At 40.4% G+C, this 23,563-nt stretch overlaps 1 protein-coding gene across 8 annotated transcripts in view; it reads right to left on the bottom strand.

Annotated features, from left to right (window-relative positions):
• Positions 1-23,563, bottom strand: part of CYP3A131 (cytochrome P450 3A12) — a 109,972-nt gene that overhangs the window by 45,043 nt on the left and 41,366 nt on the right. For 2 of the 8 annotated variants that reach the window (XM_042971975.1, XM_042971970.1), the window contains exons 2-4: positions 6,931-7,024; positions 4,937-4,989; positions 2,670-2,769 (exon numbers count right to left, since the gene is read on the bottom strand). The exons of 1 other annotated variant lie outside the window; for it this stretch is intronic. In XM_042971975.1, coding sequence (XP_042827909.1) covers positions 2,670-2,769; positions 4,937-4,944 — 108 coding nt within the window. In that variant the 5' untranslated portion in view covers positions 4,945-4,989; positions 6,931-7,024. Of the gene's footprint in view, positions 1-2,669; positions 2,770-4,936; positions 4,990-6,930; positions 7,025-8,902; positions 9,057-23,563 lie in introns of those variants that run through there. 5 more of the 8 variants (XM_007081062.3, XM_042971969.1, XM_042971972.1 and 2 more) reach the window with 5 other exon arrangements.

Below are 23,563 nucleotides of genomic sequence, written 5' to 3'. Positions count from 1 at the left end.
TTGTTAAATACACAATATAAAAATATGTAAATTGTGACATCAAAAACATAAAATTGGTGGTGGAGGAGTAAAAACATTGAGTTTTTAATGTGAACAAAGTTCAGTTCATATTAGCTTAAAATAGACTGCTGTATCTATAAGATGTTTTATGTAGGCCTCCTAGAGTAGATGTTTTTTGTAAGCAAAAACCTAGAGTAGATACAGAAAAGATAAAGAGGAAAAATAGAAGCATACCACTAGTAAAAAAAAAAAAAAGCAACATAAAATCACAAAGGAAGACAGGAGAAAGGAACAATGATCTATGAAACATCTGGACTGCTGAAATGACAACAGTAAATCCTAACCTATCAATAATTACTTTAAGTAAAAAAAAAAATTACTTTAAGTGTAAATGGACAGATGAATGGATAAAGAAAATGGAATACTACTTAGCCTTAAAAAGGAAGGAAATCCTGCCATTTCCAACAGGATGGATGAATCTGGACAGCATGGGCAAGATACTAAAGGAACAAAACTAGACACAGAAGGACAGGTATCTCATGATCCCACTTATAAGTGGAATTTAGAAAAATAAAGTCAAGCTCAGTATAGTGGGTAGGTGATAATTATCAGAGGCTGGGTCAGAGGGCAAGGGACAGATACTAATCAAACAATGTAAACTTTTGGTTATAAGATGACTAAGTTCTAGAGACTGAATATACTGCATGGTGATTATAATTATTAACATTGTACTGTATACCTGAAATTTGCTTAAAAAAAATACATCTTACATGTTCTTAACACACACACAAAATAACTCTGGGTGGTGATAGTTACATTAATTCACTTGTCATACTCATTTCATAATAATACATAAATCAAAACATCACAAACATATACAGTTTCATTGTAAATATATATATCTGAATTTTTAGGTGGCAAAAGACTGAATATTTCCTCCTAACATCAGGAACAAGGCAAAAATGTTCACTCTCACCACTCTTATTCAACATTGTAGTAGAAATCCTAGCTAATGCAATAAGACAAAACGAAATAAAAGGCATACAGATTGGAAAAATAAACATCAGAGTGTCCTTATTTCAAGTGACATAATTGTCAATGTAGAAAATATTGAGGAATATAAAAAAAAGAGCCCTCAAGGTACCTGGGCAGTTCAGTTGGTTAAGTGTCCAGATCTGGATTTTGGCTCAGGTCATGATCTCACAGTTCATGAACTGGAGCCCCACATTGGGCTCTGGGCTGAGATTGCAGAGCCTGCTTGGGATTCTCTCTATCTCTCTCAAAATAAATAAACTTTAGGAAAAAAAGACCACTGCATCAAATAAATGAACTAAGCTAGGTTGTAGGAAACAAAATCAACACAAAAACCAATCACATTTCTATATAATAACAAGAATATGTCAAAACCCATTAAAAACACAACAACAATTATAAACACTCAAAGAAGGCAAAATACTTTAGGTGCACATTTAACAAAACGTGTATGAGATCTCTATGCAGAGGGCAAAATGTTGGTGAAAAGAATAAGAGAAAACCTAAATAAACACATACTGTGTTCATACATTGAGAGACATGACGAGGTAAAGATACAGATTTTCCACAAATTGATTGATAGGATTAAATCATGTCTTACAAAGCCTTGGAAAATATTATATAAACATAGATAAGCTGGTTATAAATTTGTACTGTAAGGCAAAGGCACTGGAATAACTAACACAATTCTAACAAAAATAAAATGGGAGGAATCACTGGACATATGTTTAGAGGTACTATATGGCTACAGTAATCAAGATAGCCTGGCACCGGTGCAGGGGTAGATACAAGGATCAAAGAACAGAACTGGGAATGAGACACACACACACACACACACACACACACACACACACACACACACAGAGGCACCACTGAATTTTGATATTGGTACAAAAGCAATTCAGTGGAGGAAGTACAGCCTTTTCACACTGGTGCTGGAGCCATTAGACATTCATGGGCCAAAAACAAAGATCTTTGACCTAAATTTCACACCTCACAATTAACACTAAAATTAACACAAAACAGATCACAGACTTAAATGTAAAACACAAAACTATACAAAACTATATACTTATATGTAAAACATAAAACTAAATACTTGGAGAAAATCTTTGCAACTTAGGGCTAGGTGAAGAGTTTTCAAACTTGATGCCAAAGTCATAACCCATAAAAGGAAAAAATGAATAAACTGGCCTTATGAAAATAAAAAATAATGTTTGCTCTGCTGAAGACCCTGATACAATGAATAGACAAGCTACACACCGTGCCTACAAAAGAATAGTAAGAGGGAGATTTTTGGTGATGGAACAGCTCTGTAACGTGATTGTGGTGGTAGATACACTAATCTACAAGTAAGATAAATGTTCAGACAGCAACACACACACACACACACACACACACACACAAATGGGTAAACATAAAACTGCTGGAATCTGAATAAGCTCTGTGGCTAGAACCAATGACAAATTCTGCTTTGATACTGTCCTATATAGTTAAGCAAGATATTATCTTAGAGAAAACAGCTTGAAGGCCACATGACATGACACCTCCTGGGACAATTTCCAGTAAATCCATTATTATTTTGAAATAAAAGTTTTATAAATAACTATGTAAATTTAAAATAAATCCATGCCTACCCGCCGGTTTGTGAAGACAGAATAGCATTCTTTCACTAGTACTGTTTTGATCATGTCCGGATCTGTGATCGCCAACACTGGCTGTCGCCCATCATAAAACCTATGTCGGGGAAACAGAGCTGATTAAATTTAGCGTGCCAGTTTCTGCAGTGGCAGCCACTCTTGGAAGTCCAGACTTTTAACCTGATGTTACCTAATCCATTCCACAGTCAGAAATAACATTAGAACCTTTATTAAGTCCATGTGTTTACATGGGTATTTCTGGGACTATTCTCTATAATTTTTTGTATGGTAAAAATATTTCAAATATTTTAGAAGTACTTCAAACATTTCAAATATTTTATATATATTATCAAAGAAGAAGTTAGGTTAGTAAATAACTGGGGGCAAGTAAATTATCTAAGAACAAAAAAATAATGAAGGAGAATCCACCCACTCAGTCACTAATAATTATAATTTTGAAGATATATCAATACATGAAATGAACACATGAAATGACACAATATTAGATGAAAATTGTAGACACAATGATCACAAATATGTAAGATATGTCTGCAAATGAAGAGACTTGGAATGCTCAAAAAGGGATGGCAAAATTATGAATTACTTCTTTGCTCTATTTTCTAAAATATGCTTCCTAGTTACATTTTAAAGGAAATATTATTTAAATATTAAAGAGAAATCCTTGGTAGCATTAACTCAGAAAAATTTGAAACAAAAAAACAAAGAGGATAAAGAAACACAAGCAACATGTAAATTCATTTTAGATATATTTTCCTTTATTACTTATATTTATATTTATAGGTGGGTCCCAAGTGTGAATCCCTTGGGCTCCATATAGGTGACAACCCTTAGTAGCAGGGCAAGTCCACTGTGACACATGTATCACACAAAGCTGACTCCTTATATGTGATCCATCCCAATTAACCCTGACCTCCTGACTGTCCATATGACCAGTTAATGGGAACCAGCCACTGGCATGAGGTTTAGATTACACTTAATTACAGCATTCTCTGGCATCGTGTTTTCTACTACAAATCATTTGCATTTGTTAGAACAAAATGGAAGATTTTCCATAAGTCCCCTATTCTTCCTTTGATGTCACAGAGGAACTTCAAATGCTTTGTGATCAGATATAAAAATGGAGGAGAACCACTGCACTAAATGCTCCCCATCTGCAAAAAGTATTCTAAAACTCAGAAGGTTTCAGTGCAAATCAAGTATATTTAGTGTTGAAGCAGTGATAGTAGTTACTGAAGTGGCACTTAGGTCAGCTCTCCCATCAACCTGATCATCTTTCTTGGGTGATTCCTACATCTTTGTTAAAACAAGACAAGCGTGGACAAGGGACAGTGGTTTGGAGTTACCCTCTCTTTTCATGATCTCACTTCTACTACCAGTTAAATTCGGATTCTTGCACCCCACCCCACATCCTCCAAATTCTGTGTTAATGGAGGATGGAAACCAAGAATATGCATTTTTAGCAAGCCCTCCTAGGTGGTCCTTATCCATAGCCAAGCATGAGAACCATTTACTGACTCTAGCCAGAGCTGACCAGTACTGAACGTAGGAGGGACACTGGAGATAAACCAGTGGCAATCCAGAGATCTGTGTTCTCTCTATTCCTTCATGTTGCTTATGGGCCACACCAACTCAGCAGAGCCCTATGGATTCTGAGGACTTGACCAGAGAAGATAAAGAGGTACAACACTGGCTGTGAGCAGCCCAGCACCACACTATACCTCTCACACTGCTTCAGCAAACCTCTAGCCAACCTCATTGGGAGCATCCACTGCAAGCCGCCGAGGCCATACTACAAAATCCCAAGTCCATCAGCCCACCAGGGAAATACTGTGCTTTAGAAATTTCCTACATCTCTTCCAGTCTATAGAATTGGAAAAAGAAATACTTGACTATAGTTCTATTGGAAAGTCTTGGCTTAGTACTAAAATGCAAAACAAAACAAACTACACACTTGCAGACAGAGTAAGAAAAGAGCTGAGCAGAAATGGTTTTCCATTCTGTTTACAAAAGCCCTTCTATCAAAAGCACATATTAATCCAAAATATAAAGGATACCCTGCAGCTCTCCAGACCCGATTCATATTTGGACTTGTCCACCTTGTCACACATGCAATCCTGGGAAGGGGAGGTTTCAGGAGTTTTAATTAGAGGGCTTCATCCCAAGGGGCTCTCGACTGAGACTGTCTACACTGTGAGGGCCTCATCATAACAAGCCTATCCACTGGAAGTTTCCAGATTACTCACCCCCACATTCTTCCATACGTTCTAAAACATTTCTCATCAAATTCACAAAAACCCTGCAAGGAGAAACAAAACATATTAAAACAAATTAAATATACTGAGCCCTACCTCTAAAGGACACAAAAACAACTCAGATCGCATGAAATGTGGCTTACTACCTCTCATTGGCAGATAGAGGGAAGCTCTTATTCACAGGCATCTTATGGGAAAGGAGAAAACAGCAGATATGAAATGGAGAAGTTCAAGTCTCTCTTGAGTTGTCTGCTAGTACTGTAGATACTGAACATCTTAGCCCATCTATGAAGACCCTGTAACCTGTCTTTCTGACATGTTTGGCTTGTGCATGGGTGTCTCTAAATGTCATAACCATCTGAATTATTACCTTCAGGGACATGTGAGGAAATGGAAGCTGAGGGAAGGTCAGCATGGCCCCTTGTTCATTGATCTCATGAGCCTTACTAGATTTCCAGAAGATTTAGGAAATTAAGACACCTGTGCCCTCTTTCAGTCTAGCAGATCTACATGAAGTCTAACACGTGTTTGTTGAGTGAGAAAGTGAGAGATGAATGGAGGAATGACAAAGTGGACTCACTTCCAGTTCTCACACAGAAAAGAGGGGACGGTGCCACCAATCCACAAAAGATGGTGCAAATTAAAACACTTGCTCTGAGTTTTCACTTATGTCACTTCAAAATCAGGAAACAACAAAACTTCCTGTCTCTATGTTTCAGCAGTAATTTTGATGTTTTAACTATGCAAAACAGGGTCCAAAATGTGGGTTCATGTACTAAGGAGTTGATCTGGGAAAAGTGGAAAGGAGATTATTGCTTTTTCAGAGAGGAAAAAGGCCAGGAAGTTCTTAACGATAACTGGGCACTGAAGGCCAGGAGAAGTGGAATCTGAGGAACAAGCCTCAGGTCTGTGGGAAAGGAACTCTGAGGCAGAGAGCAGTGTGTAATATAGACTCTGCCTACTTGTCTTCTGGACATGAGCTTCTACCTTCTGTTCAGGAGCCAGGCCTGGGATGAGGCATCAGAGCTGGATTAACCATATGGCTCCTCAACATTCAGTCTGTGTGTCTGCTAGTACATTCCATTCAGTTACTTTAAATCTTTAATAGTTTTGTCAAAACAACTCTTTTCTAGTGATTTGGTATGAGTGGTTCTACCTTTGTGTGAAAAATAAAACACCCACACCCACACCCACACCCACCCACACCCACACACACACACACACACACACACACGCAATTCATTTGGAGGTTAAAATCTGAAGTCAATAGACAAGCAACGTCTTGCCTCAGTTAGACCCCCTCCCTGCTCAGACTCACCCATAGGGTATCTCCTTTGAAGGAAGAGAAGTAAAACAGAAAGTTCTGGTTCAACTACTCAAATCCCAAAAGCTGTCACCATTAGCAAATGATGGGTTAGAGTCATTAAAATAACTGCAGGGGGTTGGCAATTCTTAGGAGAATTCAAGTATGTGCAAACTCCCCAAAGGTGAATCTGGAGCTGCCCATAAACTGAAGTTCCAGAGCCATCCAGGAAAACCAAAAGGCTACTCAGAGCTCATGCTATGAACAGGAAAGTCTGACTCTAGCATACAGAGCCTAATGAGTCGCCACCAGGGAACCCCTTGACACTTTTCAACTAATAACAAGTACAATTATGCCTTCATGGGAACCTGCACCTGCCAAAGAACTCTTCACGATGCTCCAAGTTGGAACAGCAAGTCCTGTGCTGCATCAGCCAGAGATCTGGACTGCCAGCGCAGGGGAAACCTGAGGCTCCTAAGAACAGACAAGAGAGAGCCCTGGGGTGCACCTGGCCATATGCTGGGTGGAGACTATGACACCATTTCTGGAAAGTCTGAAACCTAAGAACTTCCTGCTGAAACCTAAGAACTTCCTGCTGAGGAGTATTTTTAATATGGAACTAAGCTGGAATTTGCAACCATAAGAAGCAAAAGAGGGAGCTGGGAGCTCAAACAACACCCACCTGACGGTACCCCAGAGCAGTTCCAAAAAAAGGCAGAGGTTTTGGCCCAGGAATTCCCAGCTTCTTAAAAAGTCCATGTGTGTGGGTCCCATATCTATAAAGTTAAAGAGAAAGCCTGGTCACAGGGATGGTGGAAGAGGTGCAGGGACTGGCCCATCACTGATGCAGAACCAGAACAGGTAAGAGAGGAGGTAACACGTAGGGAAGAAATAATAATGTCAATTTCAATGGCAATTGTTACATTCATTCATCATCTCCTTTCCCTTCTCCACTGTAGACCCCAAACAGTAATAATAATGATGATGATTAGCTAAGAGCAGCTGAAAATTTAACAGTCCCAATCCTAGACTGAACACTTGAAAAATGTTTCCATACTTGAGATCTCCTGAAAAGTTCATGCTGAATTCTTCCAGGAAATTCATTCATGCCTATTTAGTAAATGACTCTTCCATGATTTTAGAGATTGTCATTCTAGGAAGGAAGAGAAAAAATTTTTTCTGCTCCAATGATGAGAGTTTGCTTAATTATATCCACTCAGTAACAGAGGGTTACTGAGAGTCTATATCAAAATGTTCTTAACAGTTTGCTCAGAGACCTTTCTTCTTTTCCTTCCTTGTAGTCCCTGTTGCTATTTGGGGTCTGGGGTCCTTTTTTGTTTTGTGTTTTTCTTTTTGAGAGAGAGAGAAAGCATGAGCAAGGAAGAGAGGGAGAGAAAGAGAGAGAATCTTACACTCGGTAGAGAGCCCAATGCAGGACTCTATCCCATGACCATGGGATCATGACCTGAGCGCAAATCATAGTTGGACACTCAACCAGTGGGGCCACTCAGGGGCCCCTGGGGTCTGATCCTACTTGAATCTATCTTTATAGAGGCCTGGAGCAACCAGTGTTCTTATTTCTGTACAATTAAAACTGTATCCCAGCCTCAACTGGCCTCATAGAAAAGTGGGATGCTTTCAGCTCCACGTAAGTCTCTGTTGTCAGACATTCTGGTTCTCTTGAGCTGCAGAGAAGAGGGACTGAAGTTGGAAACTAAGTCCTTTCCCAACCTGTTCCAGGATACTGGGAAACCCACCACTGAAAGGAATTCCTCTGCTAATGACTTTGATTTTCCTCCTGTACTGTAACATAGAGGGAAAAAACATATTTAATATCCAAATTTGCTTTCAGGGCTATGTCTTTGCAGCCTGCTGGCAGATTTCATATTGAGGGAGGAAGAAATCTCTATACTGATGCTAAACTTCCCAGACACTAGAAGGAAAACCTGAAATGAATAAAATTTCAAGATTTCTGCCAAGTCTCTTCAGCTCTAAGGGTACTCATTTAGGGTAAGGAGTTCTGCATATTACAAGGTCGGGGAGTGGCCAGGAGAGGGGCACAGAAAAGAGGGAAGAGTCCACTCTGAAGAGGAAGGTGAGGCATGTCCAGCCACCCTGGAAGTCTGGGTGCACTTGTGTACACGATGCTTGGTGGTAAGAGGGAGGGGAGCAGGAGCCACGTGAGAGACACAGGCCCAATCCTTTTACATGTGTCCTTAGCGGACACAGAGCAGGAAGGTGAATATAATGAGACAAGACCCAAGTCAGTCCTCTGCCTCCAGAATCCCCAGATCTTGAGATGGGGATGAGGACCCTGAGCACAGGGGCCTATTGATTTTAATCTGTCTCTGGTGAATTCTGCTTGATGGGTCTAGGTCCCAACAGGGGCTAAATCAGAAGATCATCGCCAGGAGCAAATAATATCTCTCAGCCCTCCTAACTACAGAAATTGGAGTTGGGGCATGGGGGTACTCCTTCCGCAGGTCTGAGGGACATCAATAATAACCCCTTATGTGTTTCTAGCTTGTTTGAAGCACCCAACACTTCAGGAACTTCCTTTTGTTAACTCTTCATCCACAGAACAGACAAGAAAAAGGGGTAGAGGTTGCTGATTAGCAAGGTTCCAGAGGTGATGAGCCTGAACAGTTACTCACAGATAGAGAAGCACCAGGCTGGTAGCCAGGAGAAGCCAGGTTTCTGTGGAAAAGCTTGGGATCAGGTCCATGGCCACTTTCCCTCTGTGAATCTCCTCTACTCTCTTTCAGCAGTGTGAGCCAGTCTTTGCTGGCCTGTGTGTGTGGAGCTTTCCTTCCCACCAGCAGTGATTCAGTGAGGCTGGAATGTATATACTGAAGAGGGGGTGGGACTGGAGCCCCAGCTGGTATAACAGCTACCTGTGCTCCACCTGAAGGTGCCTCCCCACCCACGAAGTGTTGGCAAAGCGTCATGGACACTCCCAGTTTGACCTTTGAGTTCATATTCTGCGGGAAATCAATAAACAACTCAGTGTTATCAGTAATCTCAAAGGTTTGAGAAACTCAGGTAAAGTCACTGTTCTTAAGTCTCTAACCTGTCCTTGTCCTCATGGCTGCCTGCACTCCAAAATACTTGAAATCCTTCAAACAACCTGGGTCTACTCATGTTTACTCATGTAGTTTCCTCTGCCTAGAAATGTCCCTGTGTATCCTAGAAGGATCTTACTCCTCCTCAAATCCAGCTGCGACAGAAGCCCCTATTTTGGGGTTTTTCCTCACCAATCTCCTTGAACAGATATAACCACTTCCTTCTCTGGGAAATTTCTGTCTTATGAGCCCAAGTTCTTTTCTTGTTCTCTGTCCTCTCCACCCCTCTCATTGGTCTCCACCCCTATTTGCCTTACAGATAGAAAGTTTCTCACAGGCACAGTCAAAATAGTCATAAAAATTATGTCCTTAGTCTCCAACAAAGCGCTATATGCTCAGGGGGCATTCAGAAAGGTTGATGGAGTTGAGTTGGTAGAGGTTAAATTACTGGGCTTCCAGTATATCCTTTCTGGGAGGATCGTTAGTGACCATGCTAGATACCTAATGGGAGAAATCGATAACAGGGCATCTAGAAATTACACTGGCTCATTAACATCAATCTGACCCATGTTCTTTGTCTGCGTGTCCTGAGAAACCATGGATTGACTGCGTGGCATACCTCTGGATTCTCTGAGACAATGGAGCCCTACAAAAAGGTAATTAAGAAAGAAGTGGCTCCAAGCTGGAATACCAACACAGGACAGACATGGGGAGCTGGAAGATGATCCTCAGGAAAAGTAGAAGAGAAAGTCCCAGGAATTCTGAAATATTTCTTCCCCCTTTTGGTGCCTTCACTGGGCATCATTCCAAAGGGTCATGCTATTATCTCCAGTTTGCATTCATAGATACTGAGACTCAGTGACTGCAATTAGCTTCCCAACAGTTATTGATCACAAGAATATATTGTAAATAAGCGAACATAGAGACTGAAAAGTCTTCTGCACTCTACCGTACTGATAATCAACGTTTGCCCTTCCCTAATAAGGGTCACTACGGGAAATAATGAGACCCACAACAAATTGGTTATAATTCTGTTCCTAATCCATGGAGACCCATGGAAAGCACCTGCCTTCTCTGTCTTCCAGGTCACAGGACTCTGCCTCATCTCAATAGGAAAAACAGATGCTAGTCAAGATGGTACTAAGAATATTGTTGGGTGGGATGTCCCTTTCTATGTTCCCCAGCAGAGAGGTACATAGAATATGTGCAAACAAGGAAAGATTCATGTCATCTGCTAATTCTAGATGCTTGATAAAACTTAATGCTCTTGATGCCTGATAAAGCTAATAAACACAAAGCCTTACCTAACACAAAGTTCCACCTAAACACAAAGCTTTTTTTATTTTACTTGGAAACCAGACCTCTGTGGGAACTAATACTCTTTGATCTGCCTCAAAAACCCATGCTCAGCTATGATGGGTTCAGTCATGTGTATGGTCCAGATAGACTCAGTACCACATCACTATGTCAAGGCTGTGTCTTTGGGACTATTTCTGGGAATGGGGAAAACAGAAAAATACACATTCCAAGGACAGAGGAGAGGGTGAGTAGCCTCCAATTGCCTGGGTCCAGCTCATGGGTCATCTATCAGTTGCTCCCAATAGTTGATCTCCTAACTGGCCTGACCCTTGGCCAGCAAACTTAATACACTGTGACCAAGTTGGATTTGACCCTGAAACTCAAGGGTGGCTAATAGAGAAAAATAGAAATATCAGTTTCCACATTAACAAATTAAATAAGAAAAGTCTTATCATCAAAATAGTTTTAGAAAAAGTATTTGATAATACTCAACTCCCATTTATAATATAAAAAAAGTTTTAAAGTACTAATAGGGAACTTTCTTAACATGATTAAAGTATCTCCCAAAAAACCTACAGAAAATATCACTCTTCATAGTATAAAAGCACTTTCTTCTTATACCACTTTAATGTTTTACTTTATGCACATACAGCCTTTTCAAAAATAGTAACTGTTTTTAAATAAAGAAAATCTCATCAATTAACTTTTTGCTGCAAATGGGAAAAACATCAGTACTTGTTTTTGTCAAGAACCCAGACTGGGGATCCCATGGTAAACAGTTCAAAAATTACTGAAAAAATTAAATATTTTTTCTGCCTTGTAAAACTTCCTGAACTGACTAGCAATGGGCAGAGGGGAAAGGAGAGAACCAGAGGAGAGGGCCAATCCTTTGGCCAAGATCATCTAGGTTTACAAGCTGGAGTTCTTGATCTTTCGTTAGAACACAGGCTTCTCTGATAATCAGATGAAAGTAATGACGTATCTCCCTAGAAAATAAACACTCATCAAACATTTTTGCCTGTTGTTCCAAGGAATTCCAAAAGATACATGAGTAGCTGCCAAGCTCACTGATTTTTTCCAGACACCCTGCCTCACCAAGTGCACCCTACTCTCGAGCTCCAGCCAATTTTGGTTGGTCATGTGGTTATTCTCAGGGCCATGGAGACCTCTCTATCAGTCTGAATCAGTCTTCACTCTACCTAGTGCTATGACACACCATGGGGGCAAAGTGTGAACAAGACTATTACAAAGGGCACTTACGCAAAGGCCCTAGGTGGGGTACTCCACTGTAGTCAGACACTTCCAAAAGAAGGCATCAGGAGCTTGGGGAAGGCAGAGACAAGTGGGATGTGGGGCAGGGGCGGGAGTAGGGGGTGGGCAGGAAGGGAGTGGGTTCCCAAAGGAGGTGGCACATGTTGTACCAGGGACAGATAAGTATTTGGTCAGAGAAAGAAAAGAGAGGGCATTTCAGGCTTTTATAATGGCCAGCTTACCATCATTATCATTGCTGAGTATGTTTGTCATTTCTTGGTTGCAAGGTACAGTGTCTAAATCAAGCTGACTTTTATGGCTGCTAATAAGGAATTAATCACACCACAGCCCCAGGTAAGCATTCTTTGCTTTCAGGGCCAGGGCTAAGTCCTACTCTGGTCAGCAGGGGGCTGGAGACTGGGCAGGACCTCAGGAAAAAGCCACTGGGCTTGGCAGGTACCACAGTGACCTTTCTTACACTTGTTAGGGTAATTTCTTGGTTTCAAAACATTTGTTGAAGTAGAAGTCATATAATGTAAAATTAACCATTTTAAAGTGAACAATTCAGTGTCACTAGTACTGCTTAAGGGAAAAACCACAAGCCCAAGATGGAGTCATTTATGCTAGGCCAAGACACCAAACCAGGGCTTAATATGTATCTTAACTGCAATTTCAACCTCTCCAAGCAACGTTGTCTTAACCAGTCAGTCAGGAATCTTCTGGTCAGCACCAGTGAGGTAATCTGTCACATGGGCCCCTCTAGAATCCCCAGAGGAAGATGAGATAATCTACCTAATAAGACCCTGCCCTTTCCCCTAGGTTGGATGACCTTGCTGAAACAAACTTTTCTTTTGCTAATAACTTCCTTGCCCACCTCCTGCCTATAAAAATCTTCCATGTTGTACAACTCCTCAAAGAATCTCTCTACTTGCTAGATAGGATGTTGCCTGAAGATTCATGAATTGCTTAATAAAGCCAATGAGATTTTCAAATTTACTCAGTTGAATTTCATTTTTTTAACAGTACATTCACAATGCTGTACAACAACTACCTCTATCTAGTTCTGAAAGCATTTCTATTACTCCAAAATAAAATCCTGTGCCCATTAAGCAGATTCTCCCACTTTCTCCTTTCCTCACCCCTGGCAACCATGGATCTACATTCTGTCTTTACGGATTTGCCCACACTAAAGATTTCATACAAATGGAGTCATGTAATATGTGGCCCCTATTAACTTAAATTTAAAGATCTAATTGGCTTTATTCAACAATTCACAAATCAGCAGCATCCCATTTAATAAACAGAAGTAAACTTCCAGGAGCTATATGAAATGGAAGGATTTTTCAGACAGAAGGATGTGGGACAGGAAGTTAAGAGTGTGTTATTTTAGGGGCGCCTGGGTGGCTCAGTCAATTGAGCTTCCAACTTTGGCTCAGGTCATGATCTCACGATTCGTGGGTTCAAGACCCACATCAGGCTTTGTGCTGACAGCTCAGAACCTGGAGCCTGCTTCGGATTCTGTGTCTCCCTCTCTCTCTGCCCCTTCCCCGCTTGTGCACTCACTCTCTCTTGCTCTCTCTCTCTCAAAAATAAACATTAAAAAAATAGTGTATTATTTTAGGCAAAGTTACCTTCCCTTAAGGGAAGGCAGGAAGTTTTATCAGGCAGATGGCCTCACCAGTGCTGATCAGGAAATTCCAGACCGACTAGTGTAAAATTCCACTCCTGGGAGAGGCAGAAACTACAATTGGATTTGGTATTAAGTCTTGGTGGGGTTTAACATGAGTGACTCCATTGGGTCCTGTTTCTTTTGAGCACTTCTTTTACTGAGGACAATGTTTTCGAGACTCCTTCCTGCTCAGGCACGTATCAGTACTTCATCCCTTTCATGGCTGAATAACATCCTATGATATATACTGCCAACCTAAAAATAACAAGTCACAGTGAAAGGCAAACCAGAGTTTATTTGAGATAAGATAACTGCAATTTAGGGAGAGCAGATTCAGGTAGAAACCCAAACATAGTCCCACTTTAGGATGAAAGCAAGGGGGCTTTATGAGAAAAGAGAAGGGGTCAATTTTATGAGTTGAAGGGGAAAAAAAGTTTTCTAGGGGGTTTTACAAGCTAGGCTACTTTGAGTTATATATTGACTGACTGATGGTTTTATCTTCAGAAAGTTCATAACTATCAGTCTTGCAATCCCTTTGACTTCTTAAGCAATTGCTTAAAACAACTGGCATTTTATCACAATCCAGACTTCAAGCTGTACTACAAAGCTGTAGTCATCAAGACAGTATGGTACTACCACAAGAACAGACACTCAGATCAATGGTACAGAATAGAGAACCCAGAAATGGACCCACAAACATATGGCCAAGTCATCTCTGACAAAGCAGGAAAGAATATCCAATGGAATAAAGACAGTCTCTTCAGTAAGTGGTGCTAGGAAAACTGGAGAGCAACATGAAGAAGAATGAACCTGGACCACTTTCTTACATCATACACAATAATAAATTCAAAATGGGTGAAAGACCTAAATGTAAGACAGGATGCCATCAAAATCCTCCAGGAGAAAGCAGGCAAAAACCTCTTTGACCTTGGCCACAGCAACTTCTTACTCAACACATCTTCAGAGGCAAGGGAAACAAAAGCAAAAATGAACTACTGGGACCTCATCAAAATAAAAACCTTCTGCACAGTGAAGGAAACATTCAGCAAAACTAAAAGCAACTGACAGAATGGGAGAAGATATTTGCAAATGACATATCAGATAAAGGGTTAGTATCCAAAATCTATAAAGAACTTATCAAACTCAACACCCAAAAAACAAATAATCCAGTGAAGAAATGGGCAAAAGACACGAATAGACACTTCTCCAAAGAAGACATCCAGATGGCCAACCGACACATGAAAAAATGCTCCACATCACTCATCATCAGGGAAATACAAATCAAAACCACAATGAAATACCACTTTACACCTGTAAGGATGGCTAACATTAACAACTCAGGCAACAACAGATGTTGAGGAGGATGCAGAGAAAGAGGATCTCTTTTGCATTGTTGATGGGAATGCAAGCTGGTGCAGCTACTCTGGAAAACAGTATGGGGGTTCCTCAAAAAACTAAAAATAGAACTACCCTACGACCCAGCAACTGCACTAGTAGGCATTTATCCACGGAATACAGGTGTGCTGTTTCGAAGGGACACATGCACCCCCATGTTTATAGCAGCACTGTCAACAATAGCCAAAGTATGGAAAGAGCCCAAATGTCCATCAGTGGATGAATGGGTAAAGAAAATGTGGTCTATATATACAAAGGAGTATTACTTGGCAATCAAAAAGAATGAAATCTAGCCATTTGCAACTACGTGAATGGAACTGGAGGGTATTATGCTAAGTGAAATTAGTCAGAGAAAGACAAAAACCATATGACTTTACTCATATGAGGACTTTAAGAGACAAAACAGATGAACATAAGTGCAGGGAAACAAAAATAACATAAAAACAGGGAGGGGGACAAAACAGAAGAGACTCATAAATATGGAGAACAAACTGAGGGTTACTGGAAGGATTGTGGGGAGGGGATCAGCTAAATGGGTAAGGGGCATTAAGGAATCTACTCCTGAAATCATTGTTGCACTATATGCTAACTAATTTGGATGTAAATCTTAAAAAATAAAAAAATAAAATTTAAAAAAAACCTGCCATTTTTCCTGGTCCAGAGGTTTTGGCCCAGTTCAAACTATGCTGGTTAGGCAGTTTCTCTGCAGTGCCTGCTTCAGCTCCATTTTCAAATGACTCATCATGTCAATTTCTCACCATATATACCACAATTTGTTTACCTATTTGAAACCAGGAAACTAACAGGACCCCATGAAAAACTGCTTTTTGGCTCCTTTTCCTGCTTCTGTTCCTGCTAGGATCTAGACCCCATCTTACATATGCCTGCCTTATAGAACAGATAATGTCCTCCTTGTAAAGGTCATGAAGTTAATGATTTCCTTGGAGTCTTCCAGCACAACAGATAATATCTAAGGAGTGACTGGGTGGGGTTATCATAAATGTTTTCCAAGACCACTGACTCACCAAAAATCCTGGCTCCAGGGTATCAGTGAGTTATGGAGGACACCCGTCTTTGTTCCTGGATTACTAAGAAGACTCCAGCATCGGACCACCATACTCAATAAAACCCCAGACCCCAAGCAAAGAGGAGCCTCACTCTTCTTTCCTTTCTGAGTCTCTAGGCCACTCTGTCTGTAACTATACTCTATGTCTTTTATAAACTCTGCTCTCACTTCCTCTTGAAGTTTGATTTCCATCCTGAGCAAAGCCAAGGACCCTCTTGGCTGGTCCTGTGTAGAAACCACCGAGCCAACCAGCCTGCATCACATTCATCCATTAATTTCCATTGTTTCCACCTTTTGGCTCTTGTGAATAGTGCTGCTATGAACATACAGGTAGATATGTTTCTTTGAGAAACTTGTCAATTTTCTTAGGTTTTTAACTAGGAGTAGAATTGGTGGGTCATATAGTAGTTCTGTGTTTAACTTTCTGAGGAACTGCCAAACTGTATTCCACAGTGGCTACACCATCTTATGTTCCCACCAATGATGTATGAGGGTTCATTTTGTCCACAACCTCACCAATACTTGCTATTTTCCTTTTTTATTTTTTTATTTTTCTTAACTTTTTTTTTAATTTTAGAGAGAGAGAGAGCAAGGGAAAGGGGGAGAGGGAGAGAGAGAATCCCAAGCAGGTTCCATGCTCAGCACAGAGACCCACATGGTGCTCCATTCCACAAACCATGAGATCATGACCTGAGGTGAAACGAAGAGTTGGATGCTCAACTGACTGAGCCACCCCGGCACTCCCCTTTTTTATTTTTATAGCTATCCTAGTGTAACAGGACCAAGAATTGTGACACTGAGGCTTTTCTTTCCAGGAAGCAAAGTTCTTCCTGCCAGCACAGGCTCAGTGGGATCATACCCGAAAAACTGAGCCCCGAGCACAGTAGGGTGTAGTCTTTTACACAATTTCTATGTCTTTGTCTCCCATAAATGGTAACATACAGACATACAGCCTGATTGGGCGGTCTATGTTACAGAGTCACATATGCACACATAGCCAGGTTGCCCTCCCATGTCTTGAGGTTTTCACCACATTCCTTAAGGAGGGGCTCTACCACACTAATGTTTAATCAAGTGTAAAATTTCTGGGATCTCAACTTTGTGCAACCAAAATGGTTAAGAATATGAGAGAAAATAGCATCCAAAATATATAAAGAACTTGTAAAATGCCATGCCCCCAAAACAAATAATCCAATTAAAAATGGGCAGAACACATGAATAGACACTTTCCAAAGAAGACATACAGATGGCTAACAGAAAAAGATGTTCAATATCACTCATCATCAGGGAAATACAAATCAAAACTACAATGAGATACCTCACATCTGTTAGAATGTCTAAATTAACAACACAAAAAACAAAAGGTGTTGGCAAGGATGTGGAGAATGGAGAATGGGGAATGTTTTTTTAAAAAAATATTTATTTATTTTGAGACTGGGGGAGGGAGCACAAGCAGGGGAGGGGCAGAGAAAAAGGCAGAGGGAGAATTCCAAGCAGGCTCCACAATGTCATCACAGAGCCCAACATGGGGCTCTATCCCACAAATGTGAGATCATGACCTAAGCCGAAATCAAGAGTTGGACATTCATCCTAGTGAGCCACCCAGATGCCCTGAAAGGGGAACCCTCTCGTATGTCAGTGGGAACACAAACTGGTGCAGTCACTTGGGTGTTGAGGAGGGTACCATTTGGGATGAGCACTGGGTGTTGTATGGAAACCAATTTGTCAATAAATTTCATATATTGGAAAAAAAAAAGAAAAACAGTATGGAGTTTCCTCATAAAGTTAAAATTAGAACTATCCTATGGTCCAGCAATTACCTAAAGAATACAAAAGTACTGGGGCACCTGGGTGCCTCGGTCAGTCGAGCATCCAACTTCAGCTCAGGTCATGATCTCGGGGATCATGAGTTAAAGCCCCGTGTCAGGTTCTGTGCTGACAGCTCAGATCCTGGAGCCTGCTTTGGTTTCTGTGTCTCCCTCTCTCTCTGCCCCTTCCCTGTTCATACTCTGTCTTTCAAAAATAAACATTAAAATAAATTTTTTTTAAGAATACAAAAATACTAACTCAAAGGGATATGTGCACCCCTATGTTTATAGCAGCATTATCTACAACAGAGAAATTATGGAAAGAACCCAAATGTCCATCAACCATCGATTGATGAATGGGTAAAGAAGAGGAGGTGGTACACACACACACACACACACACACACACACACACACAAATTGGAATATTATTTGGCCACAAAAAAGAATGAAATCTTACCATTTGCAATGAGCTAGAGAGCATTATGCTAAGTGAAATAAGTCAGAGAAAGACAAATAGATGATTTCATTCATATGCGGAATTTAAGAAACTAAACAAATGATCATAGGGGAAAAAAAGAGAGAGTCAAACCATAAAACAGACTCTTAACTATAGAGAAGAAACTGATGGTTACCAGAGGGGAGGTGAGTGCAGGGAATGGGTTAAATATGTGATGGAGATTAAAAAGGGCATTTGTCATGATATATTTAAGTGTGAATCACTAAATCGTACATCTGAAACTGATATTACACTGTATGTTAACTAACTGGAATTTAAATAAAAAAAGATTCTGAGAGAACATGCTAGAGATAGAGAGGGACAAGGAAGGGTGTAATAGGGAACCTGGCCTAGGTGGGCCCTGAACTTTCGGTAGACTCCAGGGATATCCATGCTCCCTATTGTGTAAACAGTCAGCAAATAGGGATCCACAGAATTGACTGATACTCAGGCCCTGTGTGAGTTATTTAAACACCCTCAGCCTCAGTTACCTAACTAACCTGTTAATAATTATGTCCCTTCCAAAAGGAGGACCAGACCAGGCCCAGGGCATGACCTGCAGGGACTTGGGGCCTAGATCTGCAAGTCTGGTTCAAAGTGGCTTTGAACTAAGAGAACATGTGACCTTGGCCAACCAGATACCTGACCCTCACAGGTCCTCTACAAATGTTGACTCAGTATAAACTCATAAACAGTTCAACTCGTGGCTGAGAGAGGACAAGAGTTATAGAGTAACCCCAGATTGGGTAATGTATTTTCTTTGAGCAAGAGGAAGAAATGTGAGTTCAAGTTTTAATGGCCAAAATAATTAGAAAGTTGGGAGTTTACTGGATATGAACTGTTTACATTATTCCTTCTTATCAATTATGTTTAAATGGCTCTTTTTACTGCCTGGTCTGTGAGGAGCTACTGAGGTCATAAATGTTTAGAGACTTCATTTCCAGGGTTCTACTAGGAGCCTGCAGTGTCTGTCCAGTTATGTAAACACAGCGCCAGGAGCAGGACCACCACAACCCACTTTTCCCCACCCCCATAGGATCTAAAGCCCTATTTGGTTGAGATCTCTCTCATCCTCTTTCTTCTAGTCTGGGCAGATTTTGTCTTTAAACAGTTATCCTAAAGGTAATGCATACTAGGCCAAGAAGAGGTAAATTCCAAAGAAACCAAAAACAGGAGTAGGGAGAGCTCATTCTCTCCCCATACAGTGTGTTTATAAAATTCAGTTGGGACTTCTAGGCAGGGCTGTGACCAGGGTGAGGAGAGTAAGGCATTCCATCCCCCAAATTGCCAAAAATCTTAGCAGATAAATGTTCTAATGCAATCAGATTATATTCTAACACAATGTTTTTAAAAATAAATATTAATGCAAAGTACCACGAGCATTTTTTTGCAGAGCTAGAACAAACAATCCTAAAATTGTATGGAACTACAAAAGACTCCAAATAGCCAAAGCAATTCTGTAAAAGAAGAACAGAACTGGAGGCATCACGTTTCCAAATTTCAAGCTATATTACAAAGTTGTAGTCATCAGAACTACATGGTACTGGTACAAAAACAGATACATAGATCAATGCAACAGAATAGAGAACCCAGAAATGGACCCACAACTATATGGCCAACTAATCTTTAATAAAGCAGGAAAGAATATCCAATGGAAAAAAGACAGGCTCTTCAACAAATAGTGTTGGTTAAACTGGACAGCAACATGCAAAAGAATGAAACTAGAACATTTTCTTTCATCACACACAAAAATAAATTCAAAAGGCATGAAGGACTTAAATGTGAAACAGGAAACCATCAAAATCCTGGAGAACACAGGCAGCAACCTCTTTGGCCTCAGCCACAGCAACTTCTTACTAGACACGCTGCCAAAGGTAAGGGAAACAAGAGCAAACATCAACTATTGGGACCTCATTAAGATAAAACACTTCTGCATGGCAAAGGTAACAATCAACAAAACTAAAATGCAGTCTACAGAATGGGAGAAGATATTTGCAAATGACAGATCTGATAAAGGGTTAATATCCAAAAGCTATAAAGAACTTATCAAACTCAACACCCAAAAAACAAAGGGCCCAGTTAAGAAATGAGTGAAGACAGAAATAAACTTTTTCCAAAGAAGACATCCAGTTGGCTAATAGCCACATGAAAAGATGCTCTGGGGTGCCTGGGTGGCTCAGTTGGTTAAGCGTTCGACTCTTGATTTGGGCTCAGGTCATGATCTCACAGTTCATAAGATCAAGCCCCACATCAGGCTGTGTGCTGACAGCACAGAGCCTGCTTGGGGTTCTCTCTCATACTCTCCCTCTGCCCCTTCCCTGCTCTCTCTCTCTCTCTTTCAAAAAATAAATAAACTAAAAAAAAAGAAAAGAGGGGCGTCTGGGTGGCTCAGTCAGTTAAGCGTCCGACTTCAGCTCAGGTCATGATGTCACAGTTCATGAGTTCAAGCCCCACATCGGGCTCTGTGCTGACAGCTCAGAGCCTGGAGCCTGCTTTGGATTCTGTGTCTCCCTCTCTCTGCCTCTCCATCACTTGCACTTTGTCTCTCTCTCTCTCTCCCCAAAATAAATAAATGTTAATTTAAAAAGAAAAGAAAAGAAAATATTCTCAACATCATTCATCATCAGGGAAATACAAATCAAAACCACAATGAGATTGCCACCTCACAGCTGTCAGAATTGCTGAAATTAACAGCACAAGAAACAACAGTTGTTGGTGAGGATGTGGAGAAAGGGGAACCCTCTTGCACTGTTGGTGGGAATGCAAACTGGTGCAACCATTCTAGAGAACGGTATGGAGTTTCTTCAAAAAACTAAAAATAGAGCTACCCTACAATGCAGCAATTGCACTACTAGGTATTTATCCAAATGATAAATATAAAAAATGCTGATTTGAAGGGGTACATGCACCCCATTGTTTATAGCAGCACTATCAACAACAGCCAAATTATGGAAAGATCCCAAATGTCCATCGATGAATAAAGAAGATGGGGTGCATGTATGTATGTGTATATGTGTGTGTGTATGTATGTGTGTGTGTGTATATATATATATGATAGAATATTGCTCAGCAATCTAAAAGAATGAAATCTTACCATTTGTAACAACGTGGATGGAACTAGAAAACTAGAATGTATTATGCTGAGCTAAGTCAGTCAGAGAAAGGCAAATACCATATGATCTCACTCATATGTGGAATTTCAGAAACACAACAGATGAGCATAGGGGAAGGGAAGGAAAAATAAGATGAAAACAGAGAGGGAGGCAAACCATAAGACACTCTTAAATACATAGAACAAACTAAGGGTTGCTGGAGGGAAGGTGGGTAGGGGGATGGGCTAAATGGGTAACAGACACTAAGGAGGGCACTTGTTGGGCTGAGCACTGGGTGTTGTAGGTAAGTGATGAATCACTAAATTCTACTTCTGAAACCATTATTACACCATATGCTGACTAACTTGGATTTAAATAAAATTTTAAAAAACTAAAAATAGAACTACCCTCTGATCCAGAAATTGCACTATTAGGTATTTGCCCAAAGGATACAAAAACACAGATTTGAAGAGATATATGCACTCCAATGTTTATAGCAGCATTATCAACAATAGCCAAACTACGGAGAGAACCCAAATGTCTATTGACTGATGAATGGATAAATAAGATGTAGTGTATACACACACACACACACACACACACACACACACACACACACACACACACAAAAGAATATTACTCAGCCATCAAAAATAATGAAATCTTGTCATTTGCAAAGGCATGGATGGAGCTAGAATGTATTATGCTAAGCGAAATAAGTCAGTCAGAGAAAGGCAATACCGTATGATTTCACTCATATGTGGAATTTAAGAAACAAAACAGATAAACATTTAGAAAGTGGGGAAGGGGGGAGAGAGGGAAACAAAGCATAAGACACTCTTTTTTTTTTAGTGCTCATTTATTTTTGAGAGAGACAGACAGAGCACAAGTAGGGGAGGGCAGCGAGAGAGGGAGACACAGAATACAAAGCAGGCTCCAGGCTTCAAGCTGTCAGCACAGAACCTGACATGAGGCTCGAATCCATGAACCATGAGATCATGACCTGAGCTGAAGTCTGACATTTAACTGACTGAGCCACCCAGACATCCTTAGAGATTCTTAATGGTAGAGAACAAACTATGGGTTGATGGAGGGGAAGTGGGTGGGGGATGGGCTAGATAGGTGATTGGTACTAAGGAGGGCACTTGTTGGGATGAGCACTGGGTGTTGTATGTAAGTGATGAATCACTGAATTTTACTCCTGAAACCAATATTGTACTGTATGTTAACTAAATTTAAATTTTAAAAAACCAGCAGCAACTTCTTACTCAACATGTCTTTGGAGGCAAGGGAAACAAAAGCAAAAATGAACTACTGGGACCTCATCAAAATAAAAACCTTCTGCACAGTGAAGGAAACAATCAGCAAAACTAAAAGCAACTGACAGAATGGGAAAAGATATTTGCAAATGACTTATCAGATAAAGGGTTAGTATCCAAAATCTATAAAGAACTTATCAAACTCAACACCCAAAAAACAAATAATCCAGTGAAGAAATGGGCAAAAGACACGAATAGACACTTCTCCAAAGAAGACATCCAGATGGCCAACCGACACATGAAAAAATGCTCCACATCACTCATCATCAGGGAAATACAAATCAATGAGATACCACTTTACACCTGTCAGAATGGCTAACATTAACAACTCGGGCAACAACAGATGTTGAGGAGGATGCGGAGAAAGAGGATCTCTTTTGCATTGTTGGTGGGAATGCAAGCTGTGCAGCCACTCTGGAAAACAGTATGAAGGTTCCTCAAAAAACTAAAACTAGAACTACCCTATGACCCAGCAACTGCACTACTAGGCATTTATCCACGGGATACAGGTGTGCTGTTTCAAAGGGACACATGCACCCCCATGTTTATAGCAGCACTGTCAACAATAGCCAAAGTATGGAAAGAGCCCAAATGTCCATCGATGGATGAATGGATAAAGAAAATGTGGTCTATATATACAAAGGACTATTACTCGGCAATCAAAAAGAATGAAATCTTGCCATTTGCAACTACGTGGATGGAACTGGACGGTATTATGCTAAGTGAAATCAGTCAGTCAGAGAAAGACAAATGTCATATGACTTCACTCATATGAGAACTTTAAGAGACAAAACAGATGAACATAAGGGCAGGGAAACAAAAATAATATAAAAACAGGGAGGGGGACAAAACAGAAG

This window comes from Panthera tigris, chromosome E3 (genome assembly GCF_018350195.1).
Source record: "Panthera tigris isolate Pti1 chromosome E3, P.tigris_Pti1_mat1.1, whole genome shotgun sequence".
Taxonomy (NCBI): Eukaryota; Metazoa; Chordata; class Mammalia; order Carnivora; family Felidae; genus Panthera; species Panthera tigris.
The sequence above is the reverse complement of the archived record's forward strand: the minus strand, read 5'-3'. Positions and strand labels throughout refer to the sequence as shown.